Source organism: Vipera ursinii, assembly GCF_947247035.1.
Source record: "Vipera ursinii genome assembly, chromosome: 2".
Taxonomy (NCBI): domain Eukaryota; kingdom Metazoa; phylum Chordata; class Lepidosauria; order Squamata; family Viperidae; genus Vipera; species Vipera ursinii.
Window position 1 is genome coordinate 157775005 of NC_139513.1, and position 19253 is coordinate 157794257.

Genomic DNA, 19253 nt, shown 5'->3' on the forward strand with positions numbered 1-19253 from the left:
GTGTATATATGAGTATATGTATCATTAAGGACATTATATATATATATAAAAATTATGGGTGGTTTAAAATAACTTAGAGAAAAAAAATGAAACTGCCACACCATCACAACAAATACACAGTAACCTATAAACACGAGTCTTTGGCAGTCAGAAAAATAAATTGTATAGTAGTGCATGGTGTTTTCAACAAAACATCCTATGTTTAAATTAAACGGGATTATTTATAAACTTATTATTTGAATATCTGGCTACTAATTTCAAAATAGTAACCTTTGGTGGCTAATACAGGGTCACTAAACAGTGATATCTATACCTAATGGCAACTGAAGAAAACAAATCAGCAGATGACCTAACAGTCTCACAGATCAAGATAAATCTTCCAACCCCATAGCAATGTTTTAAGTTTTTATGAAATGCCAGCAGTGTTAGGGCCAAACTGGATCTTGGAAGGGTAGGGTGTTCTTGAGGTCACACACTGTGATAGAAAAGTCTTCTAGGCCCTAGCAAATGACATTTTTTTGATAGATGAAATTTGATATTTCAAGTATTCAGCAAGAGAAAAAAATTGTGAGCCTCTACTAGGAACTGAACTCTTGGCAGCCCCAGTCCAGATTATTTTTTTTATCTTACAGAACGGGTCCCCAATCCCTGGTCTGTGAACTGGCACTGGGCCACGGCATGCCAGAAACTAAGCTGCACAAACGAGTGAAGCCCCATTCGCGGAATGCAGGCAGCATGTGCCCCTCTGGTCCACGGAAAAATCTTTTCTATGGAACTGGTCCCTGATGCCCCAAAGGTTGGGGGCTTCTGCTATAGAACACTTCTCCCCATCCATCTTGGTGTTAATAATCAGTATCAGTGTACTTATATTTTAGGGACAAAAGACCGAACAGTTTGCCCTTTAAATCCCACAAAAATAAAAAAAACTTATAATTAAGCTTGACAAAGGCTATGAGTATTTTCTTTCTGTATATTTCCACATTTTAATATACAGTATATTTATTGGTGAGAGTTATCGATACCAGTAAAATAATTTAGGATCAGGATTCATCACAATAATATATGGAGTTGTGCAGAAAAGTGAAATCCATGACATTCCTTAGTAAAAACAGCTTGTTCAGAGTACATGTTCACTTTTTTATTTTTTTTTATTTTAATCCCATTTATATCCCGCCCTTCTCCGAAGACTCAGGGCAGCTTACAATCTAAGAAGCACAAATCAATGTGCTTACCAATAGCCTTCATTCTATGTATATGCCTGCTTATTAGGGCTTTTGCCGCCCCCCCAAGCAGCATTATTACTAAGTCAGCTTATTGCCCCCAACAATCTGGGTCCTCATTTTACCTACCTCGGAAGGATGGAAGGCTGAGTCAACCTTGAGCCTGGTGGGACTCGAACCTGCAGTAATTGCAGGCAGCTGGTGTTACTTAAGGAGACATTAGCCCCCTGCTCCACCAAGGCTCTTTTTGGCCTCCAATTAAGTTTCCAACCCTGTTTACACATTCTCATCAGTGATTGTTACTCTTGTTACTACCATCTGGTGATCTGTAATTTACAAAATGTTATAATAGAAATGTAAGAAAAGTATGTACCTATGGTGGCAAAAAAATATGAGTCTGTTGGTACCTTTTTTGATTAACACATTTTTAGGTAGTTGGAAAATGTCAGACCCAGCCCAATGACATAGAACAATCCAGCCAAGGTCTAGTTTTTTTCTTACACTGTAAAGAGAATCTTGTCTATACTGCTCTAAACTGTGGATATAATGTGAGAGATTCTATCATAAATCTCTTCCATTTTTTCTAATCCAAGTCCAGGCTGTGTTGTCTCTTGTCTCGACCATCCTTGAAATGTGCTTCCTCTTTCCTGGGAAACTGCTGCTTCACTGTAGTCCATCACACCACTTCCTCCTTTGCAGACACAATCGAACACAGAAAAGGTGCTATCAAACGTCTTCCATTTTAATAGAATACTGTTCCACAGAATATGCAAACTAATCAAGCTTTTGCAAAGCAGTCAAATTTGCAGTCATCTTGTGGATGCACCCAGTTTATTTTAAGGGCAACTTTTTTTTGCAATGCCTATTACTAATCTCACCTGCAGGATCTTGCCATACTTATTAGTATGAAGATACTGAAATGCCTTTTAGGATCAAGCATATAAATGCTACATATTGATACTTGGTAGAATAGCCATGAAGGCCTTGGAAAAGATATTCAAATGCTGTGATGTATCTATATACATTGGTGGAGCAGTGGGCTAATGCCTCCTTAAGTAACACCAGCTGCCTGCAATTAGTGCAGGTTCGCATCCCACCAGGCTCAAGGTTGACTCAGCCTTCCATCCTTCCAAGGTAGGTAAAATGAGGACCCAGATTGTTGGGGGCAATAAGCTGACTTTGTAATAATGCCGCTTGGGGGGTGGATGAAAGCCCTAATAAGCAGGCATATACATAGAATGAAGGCTACTGCTAAGCTTGTAAGCCGCCCTGAGTCTTCGGAGAAGGGCGGGATATAAATGGAATTAAAATAAAATAAATAAAATAAAATAAATACCTTAAAAAATCAGAATGGTGCAAGCTATGGTATTCCCTTATGGAAGCAAAAGTTGGACTTTGAAGAAACAGGAGAGGAAGAGTACTGACCCCATTGAACTTTGGTGCTGGAGAGAATCCTGAGAATATGGTAGACAGACAAGAAAACAATGGATCATCAAAAAAATCAACTCAGTGATTCATCATTGTGATAATTGTGTTCTCCCTCAATTACAAATTCCTAGGTTTAAATTATCCTACTTTGGACACAATATGTGAAGACACAGCTCTTTAGAAAAGGCTCTAATGCTGGAAACGATGGAGGGAAAGAGGATGACCAGTAACAAGATGGATGGACTTAGTTATAGTGGCAATGAATGCACCATTGGAAAACTTGACAGTTAGGGACAGATTGTCATGAAGCGTACCTATGTGATCACTAGGAGTCAAAAATGACTTGATGGCACATAATCAATTAATAATCTGCCTTTTTGTGAGAGCAGCCTTCTTTTGGTATTGAATGCACGTTGGACTCCAAAGTGGGAGCTAAACAAATGTAACAGATTTCCAGGTGTATTAAGATTCTCCCCTCTTGCACTCTGAAATCTGATAAAGAAAACTACTGCCTCTATTCTATCATAATGCAAAGCCGGAGCAAGAGAAAATATAAAGAAGTAAATAAAAGATTGACATAGACTAGAGCAAGGATACATAACACGGTCTTCCAAAGGCTATTGGGGAAGAGTAGCTACTTTGTAATATTTTTCACTTAATAATCAATGGCATATCATAAAACATGTTTTACTTATCAGAGACTTTTGTGCCAAATATTTATCACTTCAATATTGAAGTCTTGGGTTAATTATCTAGTCCTCCAAGGGTACCTGTGATTTTAGTTTGAGATCACTGGACTATGCCATACTGGATTTAGGCAAATGATGTTATTACCCAGTTGCACAAGCAATTATTCTAGCATACAGACACTCAGTTGCGGGTCATTCTTTGTGTCTCCCATTTCAAGTCTCTTGCACCCCCTCCACCCAAACCAAACCGTTTTTTGAGACAACTTTGCCCAAAGTGACTAAGCATCTTAAGCATGTGCAGCAATATACTCTCTTTTATGTGGTCCCAGCCATGTGAGAGAGGTTGAGACTGCACTTGTTACAATGGGAGACTGAGTCTCCTGGTGTTTTTTCACAAGTGAGAATAGAGCAAGTTTCAGTACAGGTAGTCCTTGATTTACAATCACAATTGAGCCCAAAATTTATGTTGCTGAGTGAGACATTTGTTAAGTGAGTTTTGCCCCATTTTATGACCTTTCTTGCCACAGTTGTTACATGAATCACTGCACTTTGTTAAATTAGTAACATGGTTGTTAAATGAATCTGGATTCCCCATTGACTTTGCTTGTCAGAAGGTGATCACATGGTCTCAGGAGACTGCAACCATCATAAATATGAGTCAGTTACCAAGCATCTGAGTTTTGATCACATGACAATGAGGATGCTGTAATGGTTGTGTGAAAAATGGTCACATCATTTTTTTCAGCGATGTTGGTCACTAAATGAATTGGATGTTGGTCACTAAATGATTTGTATGATAGTCAAGGACTATCTGTGGTTTCAGGGTAGGAGGGCTGAAAATGATCTTTGCTAGAGACCAAACTGCAAATGGTCTGACCCCGGCATTAAAAAATTACCCAAGAAATTTACACTGCCAATTGTACCACAGTCTGAGCCACAATAAAAGATAGCCTATCAATGTAATAATAAAAACCTGTACGGAGGACCCATATGCCAAGACTGGAATTAGTCGGGAGGCTCCCCTATGACTAATACTATCCTCTTTCAGCAGTTAGCTTAGCACAAGATACGGCTGGCAGATTGAATTTCAAAAGAGGCCGTAACTAATCTTGGAATCGGAGAAGCGAGCACCTTATCTGCCTGCATCTCTAGGTGATTTTGACTCCATTTCATTCTAGGCAATTCTCCTCTCACCGTTTCCAGCCAAAGGCAGGAGAATTTTAAGGACGCATTTCAAAATGGGGCGGGAGTCACCATTTTAGAGAATGTTATCCATCCAACTGGCGGATATTAAAAAGATTTCCATCTTTTACGTTTCAAAAGATTCCAGCCTTTTAAAGCTGATTCGCCCTCGCCCGAGGCTCATCCTCCTCCTTTCCGACCTGCCGCCGCCGCCAACACCACCACCACCACCTCCTCCATTTCTCCTCTACCAATAGTTTCAATGAGATTCAGATCGTGGACAGGTTAGATAGGCCTTCTCCGAGAGGGATTCCATCCTCTTCTTTTTTTTTTCCTTTTTTTTTCACAAAACCCGCCAATAGGAACGAGGCTTTCCCGCCAGAGCGGCCAATGGCGGGAAGAAGCGCTGGTTGTCGCGAGAAAGGCCGCGGGTGCTCTTGAGCGCGTGCGGCGGCGGTGGCGGCGTTGCCAGGAGAAGTGGGCGTGGCCGGCTCTGCGCTTGCTGCCGTGAGACGAGGGAAGATGGCGGAGGAGGAGAAGCTCCCCGCGGGCTGGGAGAAGCGCATGAGCCGCAGCTCCGGTACCGCCGCGGAGGGAAGGGTTGAGGTTGGGTCCGGAGGGGTGTCCCGGGAGGTTGTTATATGTGCACGTCCCCGTCTGAAGCGACGAGAGAGGGCCTGACACGCGGAGCTTGTTGCGGGGGGGGGAAGAGGCGGAGGCGGGGTCAGTGAGGCCTTTTTTTTTTTCTTTTTCGCCCGAGGGAGTGGCGGCCTTTTTCCTTTGGAAAAGAAGAGTTCCCGTGAAAAAGACGGTTGAAGACGGGGAGAAAAAAAATAAATAAATCTCTGGTCTCGAACGGAGGCGTTTGAATTTGGAGGGAATGCTTTCGGAGGGGGAATTCCGTAAGGCGGACGTGTTTGGGCGGGCTGGCATGCTTAGACGCCTGCTGCTACGGCTCCTTCGGGGGGAAAAAAAACAAACCACTGCAGGCTCTTGAAAACTGGCATTATGTATATCGCTTCCCTTCCTCCCCCCCCTTTCCATTCTTTTTAAATCCGTTCCCATTTATCTCAGTATTCTTTCGCCCTCCTTTTTTGCTCCCTCCCCCCTTTTTCCCCCCTCCCCCTCTCCCCATAGCTATTCCTTTCTTTGACGGTGTTTTAAAACAATAAAAAATAAACTTCCAATTAATTTTACCATCGTTTTTCTTATTCGTTTCAATGAAATAAGCACCCCCACCCACCCACCCACCCCCTACCTGCCTTTAAGGGGCTTTCCCCCCCCCCCATAGGCCATTTCATTAGGAATCTTGTGTTTTCAGGATTGTGTAAAGTGAAGGTAATTTGGCACCTTCCCAGTTACATTTTTGACCCCCGATGCTGTGAATTCAAATAGAGTGATGTGTGTGTTTCTGGGGCGGGAGAGGGGAGGAGCTGTGGTGAAAATCATGGAAGGAACTCTTGATGAATCAGAGGAAGGGTTCCTCCGCTGCAGTAACCAGAATGTTAGCAATGGTGGCCATTCTGAAGCATTTAGGAAACAAATCAGCAGAACTTGAAGCTATTTGTTGTACCTCTTTTCCACTACTCCCGTCCCAAATATGCAAACAGTATCCAGCATTAATTCCTGAGCATGGACACTCATTTATTTTAAGAAAAGAACACAATATCTTCACTCGTGAATTTGCTTAATCCCTTCTTCAAACAACTTGATTTTATAGCAGTGAATTCCCTATGTAATGCGTTTTGTAAAAGCCTTTGCTTGTGGCAATTCCCTATCATTGTGTGAACTCAAATTCTAGTTTTCTAAAAAACGGAAAATGCCCCTGTTAATTTTCTCCATATTCCATCATTTTGCAAAAAAAATTAGTTACTCCTATCATCAATGTTCCTACTGCTGTTGCACGATGATTTAACTTCTTTTGAGCTCTCCACCATGAGATCCTTTTTGCCATTTTCATGCCTGCTCATCAGTTCGAAGGTATATAATGGAAAGATTTCACCAGATTAAATAATTTGTCTTCCACAAATTATTTTATTTGTTACCTTGTCCTCTAGCCCGTTTAAAACGTATCTGTCCTTTGGGAGACTGATTAGTGATGCATACTAGCCATTTATTGCTAGCCTCAACTTCCTACTTAAACTATTTCTGATTAATAGGATTTATTCTCTTCTCACATACTTTATAGAAGTCCTTTGGTGAGGACGTTTTTCATGCATTTGTATGAAAGTATAAGTAACTGGCCACTCTATACATATTTTCTAACACTAATTAAATTTGAAAAGGTTTTAAGGTAATATATTCCTTTATAGAAGTTACACTAATTCTTGTTCAGCAAAGTGCTGTTTTCAGATATTTAATTCAGCCCTTGATTTTGATTTCAACCAATTTATCTTAAACAGTTTCTGGGTCTATTATATATTTTTATATATAAAAAAGGATATTACCTTCTGAATAATGACTGATTATAACAACTACATTGCATTATGACATTTCTCCCCTGATTTTCATTCAAGGTGAGAAATAATTATCCATTTGAGATTTTATAACTGGTATACATTGGAAGCTGGATTTTCCCAAAAGTACTATAGTTTGATCGTGCTTTAGCTACAATATGCCATCCAAACACATAGTTTTTAAAAATTTTAGTATGTCTGTTAAACCTAAATGTAATTCTGTTGCATCTGTTTGATATAATTCTCCTTTTAGAAAATAAGGCTTTGTTGACTCTGCATTTTCTGCAATCATGGCAAATGCATTCAGCTACTCTGTAGTTTTGCTTAGTATTCTTTTCAGTCTTGTAATCTAATTGTGTAGCTATTCTGATTTTCCTCTCTCCACTTCTGATGGATTTAGAGATACTGAAGTTTACTTGCTGATTGTTAATAAGCCAAACATTACTTGGAAAAATGCATGTTTTATAACAATTTGCTGAAAATTATTTTAATATTGCAGAAGTAGAAAAACATTGATAAAGCAAATGGTAAAACCTCTCCCCACACAGCATTAGAAAGGGTTACATGTGTGTAGTCACAGGAAAGAGGAAGGACTACAGATCAAATCAGGAAGTACAGAGGCATTTAGCCAAGCTACTTGCTCTCAGCAGAAGATATATTCTCAGAGCATTAGACAGGTTCATATTGTCCAAAGAAGAAAATTGTGCTAAGAGATGGAGGACGAAAAAGAAAAAGGTAGGATGTATTGAAGATTTGTGTAGTACAAAATATTTAAAAAAGAACTGAAGGGGTTGTCCACCCCTCTTCCCTGCCCCAATGAATAATGACTGAATATGCAAATCAGCCTTGTAGAATGTCTATCAGTTGGAAAGAGAAACAGGAAACAGAGAGAGTTGTTATATTGGATGAGTAAAATTCTGAATGTGAACTCTCACATTCTGCAGCATTTTGCTGAAGGTCCTACTTAGGCTTTCTAAATTGCTTTGCTTTTTCATTTACTTTATTAAAAAGTCAAATTTGCTTTTGTTGGCATTGAGTTCTTTTTGCTCTTCTTAATTTTAGACTTCCACTTTTTAAAGGAAGTTTTTTTTTGTCTCATGACTGTTCATTAACCACAGTGACATCTTCTCAAATCTATTTGCATCTCTTGTAGCCGAGTTTGCATTCATTATATTGTTAGTAACCCTTTTTCTTTCAGAGAACTGGAAGCTTCTTTGACATGTTTAAACTAATGTACCTATTTTGAGATGGCCATTTTTGAAGTTAAATATGATCACATTGGGCTTCTACAGATTTGACTTTATTATTAAATTTCTCATGCTGCCCATCTCACTGATACAGTGACTCTTGAGTGGCATAGAATTTTTTAAATTTGATAGCAATATAGTTTACAATGAGCACCAGATCCCTGACACCACTTTGGCTAGAATTGTAAGTAGCTATTGTATAGTCAGCATGCAGTATTTTAGAAATGTCATGATTTATTTGGGACTATTTATCTCTATAATGTAGGAGGAAGATAGTACCCAGGTTCATAGGATTTCCCTTAACTCTGGTTCATTTCTCTCCAACTTCTAATGGGTTGTGAGAATATTGTACAGGTCTAGGAACATGGTACAGAGGCTGGTATTTTTATCTTAAAAGAAATTTGCTTTTAGGTTTGGGCTCTGTATATCTTTGAAGCATACATATAGAACTGAATTGCATTCTGTGTCCTTTCCTGTTTATGTATACATTTGATATCTGAATATAATCATAACACTTCCTATTTTGCAAGGTTTCTCATATATTCATATATTTACCAAGTTTTCCTGTTTGGGTCAGAATATTTCTGGCACTACTGTATGAAAACATACATACTATGTAAATCAGGATTGCAAAATATATCGATATCGCTTCCATGACCTGCAGAGTTCATAGATTTTTTTTAAAAAAAGCCTCCCTTTTCCGGTTTTGGAAGGGGGTTAAAGTGGTGACCTTAAAGCCCTTCACACGTCCAAAAAACAAATTGTGTCCCATCTAGTTTAGATCATAAAACTGCCTGCAGCCTGCAAACCAATAGAAATCATGTACTCCTGCTTTTGGGTGAACCAAACTTCTTATTTTATTTTATTTTATCGTCATATATGCAATTATGCTATTGTATTTTTCTAAGAAATCAGAAATGAGACTTTTTTTTAATCTGATTCCATAACAACTGAAATACAGTTTAACTTATTTTTTCCCCAACATCTTGACATCTTGATAGCAATAGCACTTGGACTTGCATTTGCCCTACAGTGCTTTACAGCATTCTCGGAGCTGTTTACAATGTCAGCTTAATTGCCCCCCAACAATCTGGGTCCTCATTTTAAAGACCTTGGAAGGATGGAAGTCCGAGTCAACCTTGAGCCCTCTCAGGATCGAACCCCAGTACTGCATTCTAATCACTACCACCAGGGCACCTCCCTGAGGCTATTTTACTCACACATTGAGTTTGTTTAGCTTTTCATTAACTCTCAGGATAGGAAAGATTTAAGCTTCAATTATGTAATTTAGATTTCAGATTGTTACAATATCTCCATGTCATTAAGACCCCCCCCCCCCACAAGTTCTTCTCTCCTACAGTTTGCAGTAGTCAGTCTTTGCATTAGATAAAGTAAGCCATAGTGTAATCAAACACCAGTCACATACTGGGCTGTGTTTTTGATTATTCAGTTTGATGTTACTGATGATTTTTTGTCACTGTTCTTATAAATTTTTCTAGATCTCAGCTGAAAAATAGCAGATTGCTGACCATTTCCTTCGATTTACTGGGTGCACTAACTTTTTGTGACCGATGACAATCATGCATAAATTACCTTGTTGAAAACAGCATAGTCCCCACACCTTTGCTAGCTTCTGTTTTTCCTTTGGAGGGGGAAAATAATTTTAAAAGCTAAATGGTGCACGCTGAGCCTTGTTCTTAGGTTTGTAGCACTAATGGTTTAGCTTTTCTTTTCTTGAGTTCCATATCTTTACCAGAACTGTGCAGGCACATTTGCATATTTTGCTTTCTTGTCTTTGGACTTCCTTCAGCTTCCACAATGAGGTTCCCTTATAAATGTCCCTAAATATGGTAGCATAAGAACTTGCCCAAAATGTATTAATTTATTCATGGATTAGATTCTTTTTATAATTGTAAATGTAGGAAGAAAACAAAGCTGATAATTCCTCAGTACCTTGTTGGAGCTCATTGCAGCTTCTGAAAAATGGGTGTGCTGTGCTGCCTTCAAAAACATGATGTTGCATAGGCAGGATAAAATTGTTCATTAGAACAAGTCAAAATCATTGAGAAGTTGTTGCCGATGTTCTCAAGGTTTAAAGGAGAAGAAACTAAGAATGTACTCCCTTATAAAGTATTCAGGATGGATTCCGTATTTAAGTTCATTTTATTTGTATTTGTATTTTTTTTTGATTGGCAGTTGGAAAATAGTGATACCTAAAGAAATAAAAATGGTCCAGAATTGTGTCAACTCTCTTCCCCATAAGTCTGAGGTGTATTTGTATATTTATCTTGTGACATCATGATAAAGTCAAGAGTCTTAGAACTTGGTTAAAAATAGAGTGATCCTGGGACATAACTTACAATCTATAAGATTCTTTTAGGGAGATAATAAGATGCAAAATTATTGGAGCAAAATGAGGTTCTTCATTCCACTTTACATGTGTGCTCCATCATTCCATGATTTTATATGGAGACTTGGAGAGGGTAGTGATCATTAAAATAGCAGATACAGGCTCTTTGCCACCACTGCCCATAGATAGTTGAACAAAGGACATAAGGAGCTAAGACATGTTCAGAGTTAATTATTTTTTTTGCACATTATAAAAGATTGCTCTTGCCTGTACGTGCAGTTACTGCTTTTTCAAAATTAACTGAAGGAATTTCAAATTTATAAATTATAATGTCTTTCTGTAAACTCTTCTTTTTCAGGCAGATTGACAGTGCAAAAAAATACATTTGGCAAATGTATTGTAGATAATATTGCCCTGCTTTAAAATTTTTCACATATCCACCAATAATTTTGCTTTGTTGATCTTTTTAAGGAGAGTTAAGTTTGTGCTGTCCATTTGTATTAGAAAGAAGCTTTGAGTAAGGAATCAAAATACTGCACTTGGTTGTTACTGTATTTTTCATGGTATGTGTTGAGGTGAATCCTTGCTGTTACTTATTTGCAGTCAGTTCCTGCTGTTGGACTAGATTCAGGCTGTAAAGCACATAACTTTTTTTACTTCCATTGCTTATTTCAATATTTTTGCTTGGGTTAGAGTTAAGAGTCGAATTCTGTGTACATCTGTTTGCCATATCTTTTATTTGCTGCTAGCAAGTGACTGTGATTACCATAACCTGCTTTGCGCATAAGGACATTTGTGCTATATATTTTTTTAATGAGTTACTTTTTCCAGTTAAGATTTAATACAGCTTTGCATATACATTCACAACATTTGCTAGTTCACAAAATTTTAAAGGTGGCTGGCATCAAAATGTGCATCAGTTTATGAAACAGTGGAAATTAAAAGGTAAAACGATTAAGAGTCGGGTGTGAGTGTGGACTGAATGCAAAAATGAGAGATAATAGAAATACAGTGTTTCCCCGAAAATAAGACTGGGTCTTATTTATTTATTTATTTTGCCTCCAAAAGAGGCACCAGGTCTTATTTTCAGGGGGTGTTTTTTATACTCCACTCAGGCACCGATAGCCCCACCCAGCCGGCCCACTTCTTCTGACTGAAGGAGCAGCTTCATTCTGCAGCTGCATTCCAGCCTGCATTTTGCAGTCAAGCGTTTCTGGAAGGCCTATACAGCTGAGTACCGAGCTATGGATTCAATCCATAGCTCGGTTCTTGGCTGCAGTGGCCTTCCGGAAAGGCCTGTGACTGAGAAATGCAGGCCTGGCTGCAGAAGACACCACAGAAGAAGTGGGCTAGCGAGGAGAGGCCTGGCTGCAAGGAGAGTGGGTGCGGGGCGTGTGGGGCAGCTCCACACCCCGACACCCACCCTAGCTTGATTTTTAGATGTGTGCCTCGCCCCAAAACTAGGGCTTATTTTGGGGAGTAGGGCTTATATTAGGCCCACCCCCCAAAATCAAGCTAGGGCTTATTTTCAGGGCAGGCCTTACTTTTGGCGAAACGGTATCTACATCAAGAAGTTTAGTTGTAGAAAGACAGCGAACAAGTACATGAATGGATTGTATCAACAGGGAAGTCTGAGAAAGTCATAGTTGTATGAGTTGATGAGATCCTCAAAAACAGAGTGGTGGGCTTTTAGATTAGGAAAAACATTAACTGCCACTTAAATCAATTTCATTGGGGGTGTTTATAGGAAGCATCTATACTGATGTTTTCAAAGTCGAGTTAGAAGAGAAGGGCATGCTATTTGTATGGTATTTTAAATTACTTAAAAGTTTTGAAATGGATTTTTGCGACCAGGTTCAAATGTTAGGGCACCAAATGGAAAATTTTACATTTAGACAATTGATGCTGTGGCTTTTCTGAGCCTCAGTTGGGCTAAGAAAGAAGTTTTGGTGTGTAAAGTTCTGTACAGACAGTCCTCAACGTATGACTGTTCATTTACCAACGGTTCAAAGTTACATCGGCCTTGGAAAAAGTGACTTATGATCTGTCCTTGAAGTTACAATTCACACACACACACAAACCCCTCATTTAATCACAATTTGGGTGTTTGGCAACCGGTTCCCATTTATGACAGTAGCAGTATCTTCTTGCGGTTGCTTGATTGTGATTTCTGACCTTCCCAGCCAGCTTCTGGCAAGCAAAGTCAATTGGGGAAGCCAGATTCACTTAACAATCACACGATTCACTTAACAACCATGTTTACCATTTGTTTAATGACTATGGTAAAATTGGTTGTAAAATTGGATGTGGTCATGTGATGACTCACTTAATGGTCACTTTGCTTAAGGACCAAAATTCTGGTCCCATTTGTGGTTGTAAATTGAAGATTATCTGGAGTTCACTACAGTGTTTTTAAAAAAGCAATTAACAGTTTTTGCAGTGTCATGCTCTCCAGCCTCTTTTCCTGTTAACTACTTTGATCTTGGAATGAATATAATTCAAACATAAAATAGTTATTTCCTAACAGTATATTCTGGAAGATGATGAGCTGTGATGATATTATTCAAGTAATCTGAACATCTGCATTCTCACTGCTTTGCAGTCTTTTTCGTTTTAATACAATATGGTTTGTCCTTTGCCCAGATGTTGGTATGGGAGAGTTATCTAATCCATTATTAGCTTTTCTTCTGCATTTTAGGAGCAAAGTAGTTGAAAAGTGAGAAAATAGTATAAAATCGTAATTGATGAAAGTCAGTTATTTCTCTGTGGATTTTTCTTTCTCTATTTAAAAAAAATCACCCAAGTTTATCTATTTTTGACAGACAGTGATTGAAATGAAAATATTTAAATATTATATGCTTATTTTTATATTTTCATTCTAAACCAGGTTGTTTTTCAGATCATTTAATAAAATTGAAAAACAATTTTAGCATTTTCTGTAAATGCTGTAAATTACAACGATTAAAGTATGAGAAATATGAGAAAAAGAATATTAGTTTTTGGTACCATTTTTTAAAAGTGTGTCATTTTTTTTAGAGAATATCTTATAAACTGTTTTCTTATCCCTTTAGTGACTCAGGAGGTGTAATTGCAAAGTTTAACATTGCCTGTAATCTTGCGGAATCCTTTGGCGCCAAAATGTATCATGTAAAATTGCATATTATGTGTGTGCTGTGCACAGTGTGTTGAGAATTTATTCATATCGCCATTTCTTCTTCAGCAGCTGAGCTTACCATATCTCAATGATAGAAATTTGATTGTTGTTGCTTACAAATCATGTCTTGGTCTGGTAATGACTTTCCAATGAAACATACCCATAATACTATTCTTTTTTGTGATAAGCACTATTTCACTGAATGAGAAAAGGAGTAAAAGTATGCCGGAGATATTGAGCTGTAGAAATTGAATAAATAAGAAAATAAAGATAAATGCAGTACAAAAAAAAAGAAAAGAAACCATACCTAAAACTAGCTTACACCGATGCCATTTACTATACATTTTTATACCATTCTATCCTCACAAAGCATCCTTGCCTTCTACTTTGCCACCTACATGCGCTATACATTGCGTTTTTTCTTCAAAGTTCTCACCTCTTATCTTTTTCAGGATTTAATCTACTCCAGACATGTCAAACACAAGGCCCGGGGGCCGGATCCGGCCCGCAAAGTGGTTTCATGCGGCCCGCGAAGCCATCCTGGAAACAGTGAGGGAATGGCCCCCACTGCCTTGGCCCTGGCCCAGAGACCCTCCTCCTGCCAGAGACCCTCAGATCTGTCCCACTCCTGCCCAGGCACCCTTGATGCGAACGATGTAGAGCTGGCCATGCCCACCCAGTAGGCCATACGCACTCTAGCCACGCCCACCCAGTAGGCCACGCCCACCCGGCCCCCTGAGGGCAACCGCCATGCTGATGCGGCCCTCAATGAAATTGAGTTTGACACCCCTGATCTACTCCATCCAATTGCAATTGTTTTGCACTTCTCCTTTCTCTTGACTAATTCACTCTTCCAGTATATTTTTTCCTCATTCTTTTAATATGACCAAGTTACCTCAGTGTTCCTTTTTGCTCATCTTTTTGCACTCAGTCTATAATTAATGTTCCCATGTCTTCTTCCTTTACTGCTCATGCTTCTTCAGTAGGCCATTCCATCTGCATTTTATGTTTTCATACTGAATTTTCATTTCCTTGTAAAAAGTGTCCAGAAACACATTCTTAAGTACATCCATTTATGCTTTTTTTCAGCATTCTCTTACAATAGAGAAACATACTACTCGGTACTTTTTACCAGCCTGTTCATAACTTAAATTGGCTTCATTTTCCCATCTTTTAGTAAACATTCAAACAAGCTATATAAATTCATTTTTTAATCTGCTTTTTCCCTTCATGTATAACTTGCCATTGTTAGCTTCGTTTTCCTATCAAACACAACAGCCTTGGCCTTTGTTACATTATGTTTCATATTTGTGCTTCTCATTATGTCATACAGCCTAATGTTTATTGTAAATCATTTGGGTTCTTAGCCAGAGGTTTAGCATCATTTGCATACAAGATACATGTGTATCCGTGTTCCTGATCAACATATCTATAGTAATACCACCACAAGAATTTATTTATTACGGTAAATTTGTGTCCTGTCCATCTCTCTACCAAGCACCTCTGGGCAGCTTATAATGTCACAAAAAAACAATAAGAGAATTAAAACATTAAAACAGCAGACGTTAAAAGCTAAAACATTAAAATTAATGTTAAAATGGATAAAAAGAACCAGTGCATATATGGGGTTGAGGTGAAATCTTGTACTAGTCTACTATCCGCCTCCAAAATGGGATGCCCTCATTGGGCTGCAAGTCAGTTGGCAAATCTAGGTTTTCAGGCTCTTTTGAAAGGCCATGGGGATAGAGTTCAACTTGAGAGGCGGGAATCACAGCAGAAAAGGCTCATTTCCTGGACTTCCCCCAGCTGCAATTCCTTGGCCTACAGGATCCAGAGTATGTCCCTTCTGCCAGAGCAAGTGGGGCAGGCCAATCCCATTGAGCTGAGATGGTCACTCAGATAACATGGACTTGTGCCATAAAGTGCTTTAAAGGTAAAGAGCCTTGGTGGAGCAGTGGGCTAATGCCTCCTTAAGTAACACCAGCTGCCTGCAGTTAGTGCAGGTTCGAGTCCCACCAGGCTCAAGGTTGACTCAGCCTTCCATCTTTCCGAGGTAGGTAAAATGAGAACCCAGATTGTTGGGGGCAATAAGCTGACTTTGTAATAATGCCGCTTGCCCCTCCCCCCAACGCCCTAATAAGCAGGCATATACATAGAATGAAGGCTATTGCTAAGCACATTGATTTGTGCTTTAGATTGTAAGCCGCCCTGAGTCTTCGGAGAAGGGCGGGATATAAATGGGATTTAAAAAAAACAAAAACCAAACCTTGAATTGGACCCAGAAGCAAACCAACAACCAGTGCAATTTGTGCAACCGTAGTGTAGCATGGGCCACCCTAGTGTTCATGCATCTGTAGCTTCCAAATGCTGTTCAAGGATAGCCCCATGTAGATTGCACTGTAGTAGTCTAAGCGTAAGATGACCAGGACACAAGTGACTAAGCTCAGAAATCGGTGTTCCATCACTGGAGATTTTTAAGAAGAGGCTAGACTTGTCTGAGATGGTATAGGTTCTCCTGCTTGAGCAGGGGGCTGGACTAGAAGACCTCCAAGGGCCCTTCCAGATTCTATTCTATTCTATTCTATTCTATTCTATTCTATTCTATTCTATTCTATTCTATTCTATTCTATTCTATTCTATTCTATTCTATTCTATTCTATTCTATTCTATTCTATTCTATTCTATTCTGTACAACTGGTGCACAATTCAAAGTTGTATAAAAGTTCTTCTAGCCACAATGTGCATCTGCTCTTTGAGCAGGACTCGTGAGTTTAGGAGGACTCCCAAATTGTGCAGAGGATCTGTCTCAGGAAATGCAACCCCATCCAGAACTAAAGATGTTAAGTTATGTATCCTAAGACTCCATGTATCTAAAGCCATTCAAATTATCAGGGTTCTGCTTAAGCCTGTTGTATTACACCCAGGCCCCCACCACCTCCAGGCACCACAAGAGGGCAGCAAAAGCAAAACTTTTTGGTGTCTCCAAGATTTATTCTAAACACATTAAAGCAGTCAAAGGAACATGTCGTATACATTTTTAGCATTGAACTGTTTGTTAAACATTCCATTTATTATCATGTATGTTTTTTATCCATCTTTTACTGTCTTCAGCCATCAATGTTTAATTGCATACTCGCACAAAACAATTCATCAATTAAGCTTTGTTTCAAGCACTTTCTCTTAATCAAAAAACATAAGAAACTTTATTTCTCACATCCATTTCTCATGACGCGGTGAAATGGAGACATATGGTCTCCATGTCCTCTGCCTAATATAAAATTATTTACTTCATAAATTTTGCTCAGTATCATCTTTCATAACCTTCCTATCAGAATTTGGCCGAGCATCTTCCTAAGTGTATTTAATGAACTAATCTCCATAATGTTTTGCATTCACCTTTCTTTTTTTTTCTTGCTGTTTTTCCACAGCCATTCTATAAGTAATCCACATTCTTATTTTAAAAATTTTGCTGTCAATATCTGCAGTCTTTATTGTTTTTAACATTCTCATAGCGTGTATGACTTTTCATTATCATTTTTCTTGGAAATTTATATTAATAGCATTTGCTTTCGTGTATTACTATCTGTCTGTAAGTTCCCTAATTCTGTTAATTTTCTTCTTAGACTTTTCTTGGATTTATAATACTTGTTCCAATTGTATTATTCAGCTTATTCCTGTCATTCCTCTACAAATCTCTGAAAAACTCATTCCAGCATTGCCTTGTGCCAGTTTAGTTCCAATTCATTTTGTCAATTTTAATTACATTAACTCTGCTGGAAGCTCCTTGTATAGCCCTCTTCTAAAACCCATTTTTCCTATCAAAGTCATTCTGCATTTTCTTTTCCTCTTTCTTAGCTATATTCCCTGCTCTTTTAAATTATGTTCTATATAAGTGTCTCTCTTGTCTAGATTTCTTGCAGCAATAATTCCCTTATATCCATTTTTGCCACAATTTACGAGCCATTTATTTCCATACTATTAATGTAACTACATATACATTTGTGACATTCTGTAATGTAACTCTTGGCATTCTGTTCCAAGCAGCTTGTATATGCTCTTTCCTTACATCCATTTCCCATGCATTCTCTTGGAAAATCAGTATGGTATCTAATGCTTTTTTTTATATTGAACATTTCTGCTTTCACTGTTATTTTTTTTTACTTTTCCCAAAAAGTTTCTTTTTGATATTACAAAAACAATTTATTAAAACTTACCTGGAATATGTTATTCTTTCATACAGTTTGCACATTCAGTGAAATCACAAAATAACATAACAGTGGGGTTGTACCTGGTGCTAACTAGTTGGGGGGTATTTTTCTTGAATCACTTGGTGGCATACATTGGAGAAGTAATATATCAACCTGCTAACGTGGAAAAGGGACGCGGTGGCTCAGTGGGTTAGGACGCTAAGCTTGTCGATCAGAAGGTCGGCAGTTTGCCGGGTCGAATCCCGAGTGCCGCGTAACAGAGTGAGCGCCTGTTACTCGTCCCAGCTTCTGCCCACCTAGCAGTTCGAAAGCACGTAAAAATGCAAGTAGAAAAATAGGGACCACTCCGGTGGGAAGGTAACAGCGTTCCGTGCGCCTTTGGCGTCTAGTCATGCCGGCCACATGACCACGGAGACGTCCTCGGACAAGCGCTGGCTCTTCGGCTATGAAACGGAGATGAGCACCGGCCCCTAGAGTCGGAAACGACTAGCACGCATGTGCGGGGGAACCTTTACCTTTACCTTAACGTGGAAAAGAGTGAGAGTGAATTAAATCCTGGAAAGAGAAGTTGAAACTGAAGTATCATGATGGGAAGGGAGGACCATATGAAATTTATTTTAAGAAAGAACGAAGCTCTTAATGATCTGATTTGTCTTAGAACTAACATCATTCCATTTTATTTTGCAGGGCGTGTTTATTATTTCAACCACATCACAAATGCCAGCCAATGGGAGCGCCCCACTGGCAATAGCAAGAATGGTCAAGGGGAGCCAACAAAAGTGCGATGCTCACACCTCTTGGTGAAACACACTCAATCTAGGAGACCTTCATCATGGAGGGAAGATAAAATCACCCGAAGCAAGGAGGAGGCCCTGGAACTAATTAATGGCAAGTAAAAGGAAAGGAAAGTGAGAACATAACGTGCTGTAATCCCCCTTTCTGCATCAGGCCACCTAGCATTTCATGCAATTCTGTCCTTTGATATTTTTGTGGAGCCTACTGCACTATAGGGTGACAGCAAGTGGCAGAAGCTCTTTCCTCACCCTTTTTGTTTTCAGTTTTATCTCTTTCTGTGGGAGGCTCCCAAAATTCTACAAATTGCATATGCCCAAGAGACCATACTGATTCTGGTATGAGGGCTGATTCCAGGATCGTTATGTTGTTATGTCTAGGCCTTATAATAATGAAATACATTTTGAAATGGGGAAGATTTGTGAAAGGCTTCGTTTGCTTGGCTTCTTGCCAAAGCTACCGATTTACTCATCTGGCCTTTATAGCTCTATTACTTCATCACTCTTTGCCCAGAATCACGACTATCA

At 39.0% G+C, this 19253-nt stretch overlaps 1 protein-coding gene across 2 annotated transcripts in view; it reads left to right on the forward strand.

Annotated features, from left to right (window-relative positions):
* The first annotated feature begins 5020 nt into the window (after positions 1–5020).
* PIN1 (peptidylprolyl cis/trans isomerase, NIMA-interacting 1) overlaps positions 5021–19253 on the forward strand; it is a 48255-nt gene continuing 34022 nt past the window's right edge. For both annotated transcript variants that reach the window (XR_014491188.1, XM_083352482.1), the window contains exons 1-2: positions 5021–5099; positions 18622–18822. Coding sequence is in view for 1 of the 2 variants with exons in the window: in XM_083352482.1 (XP_083208608.1) it covers positions 5042–5099; positions 18622–18822 (259 nt within the window). In the remaining variant the exon portion in view is untranslated. The remainder of the gene's footprint in view (positions 5100–18621; positions 18823–19253) is intronic.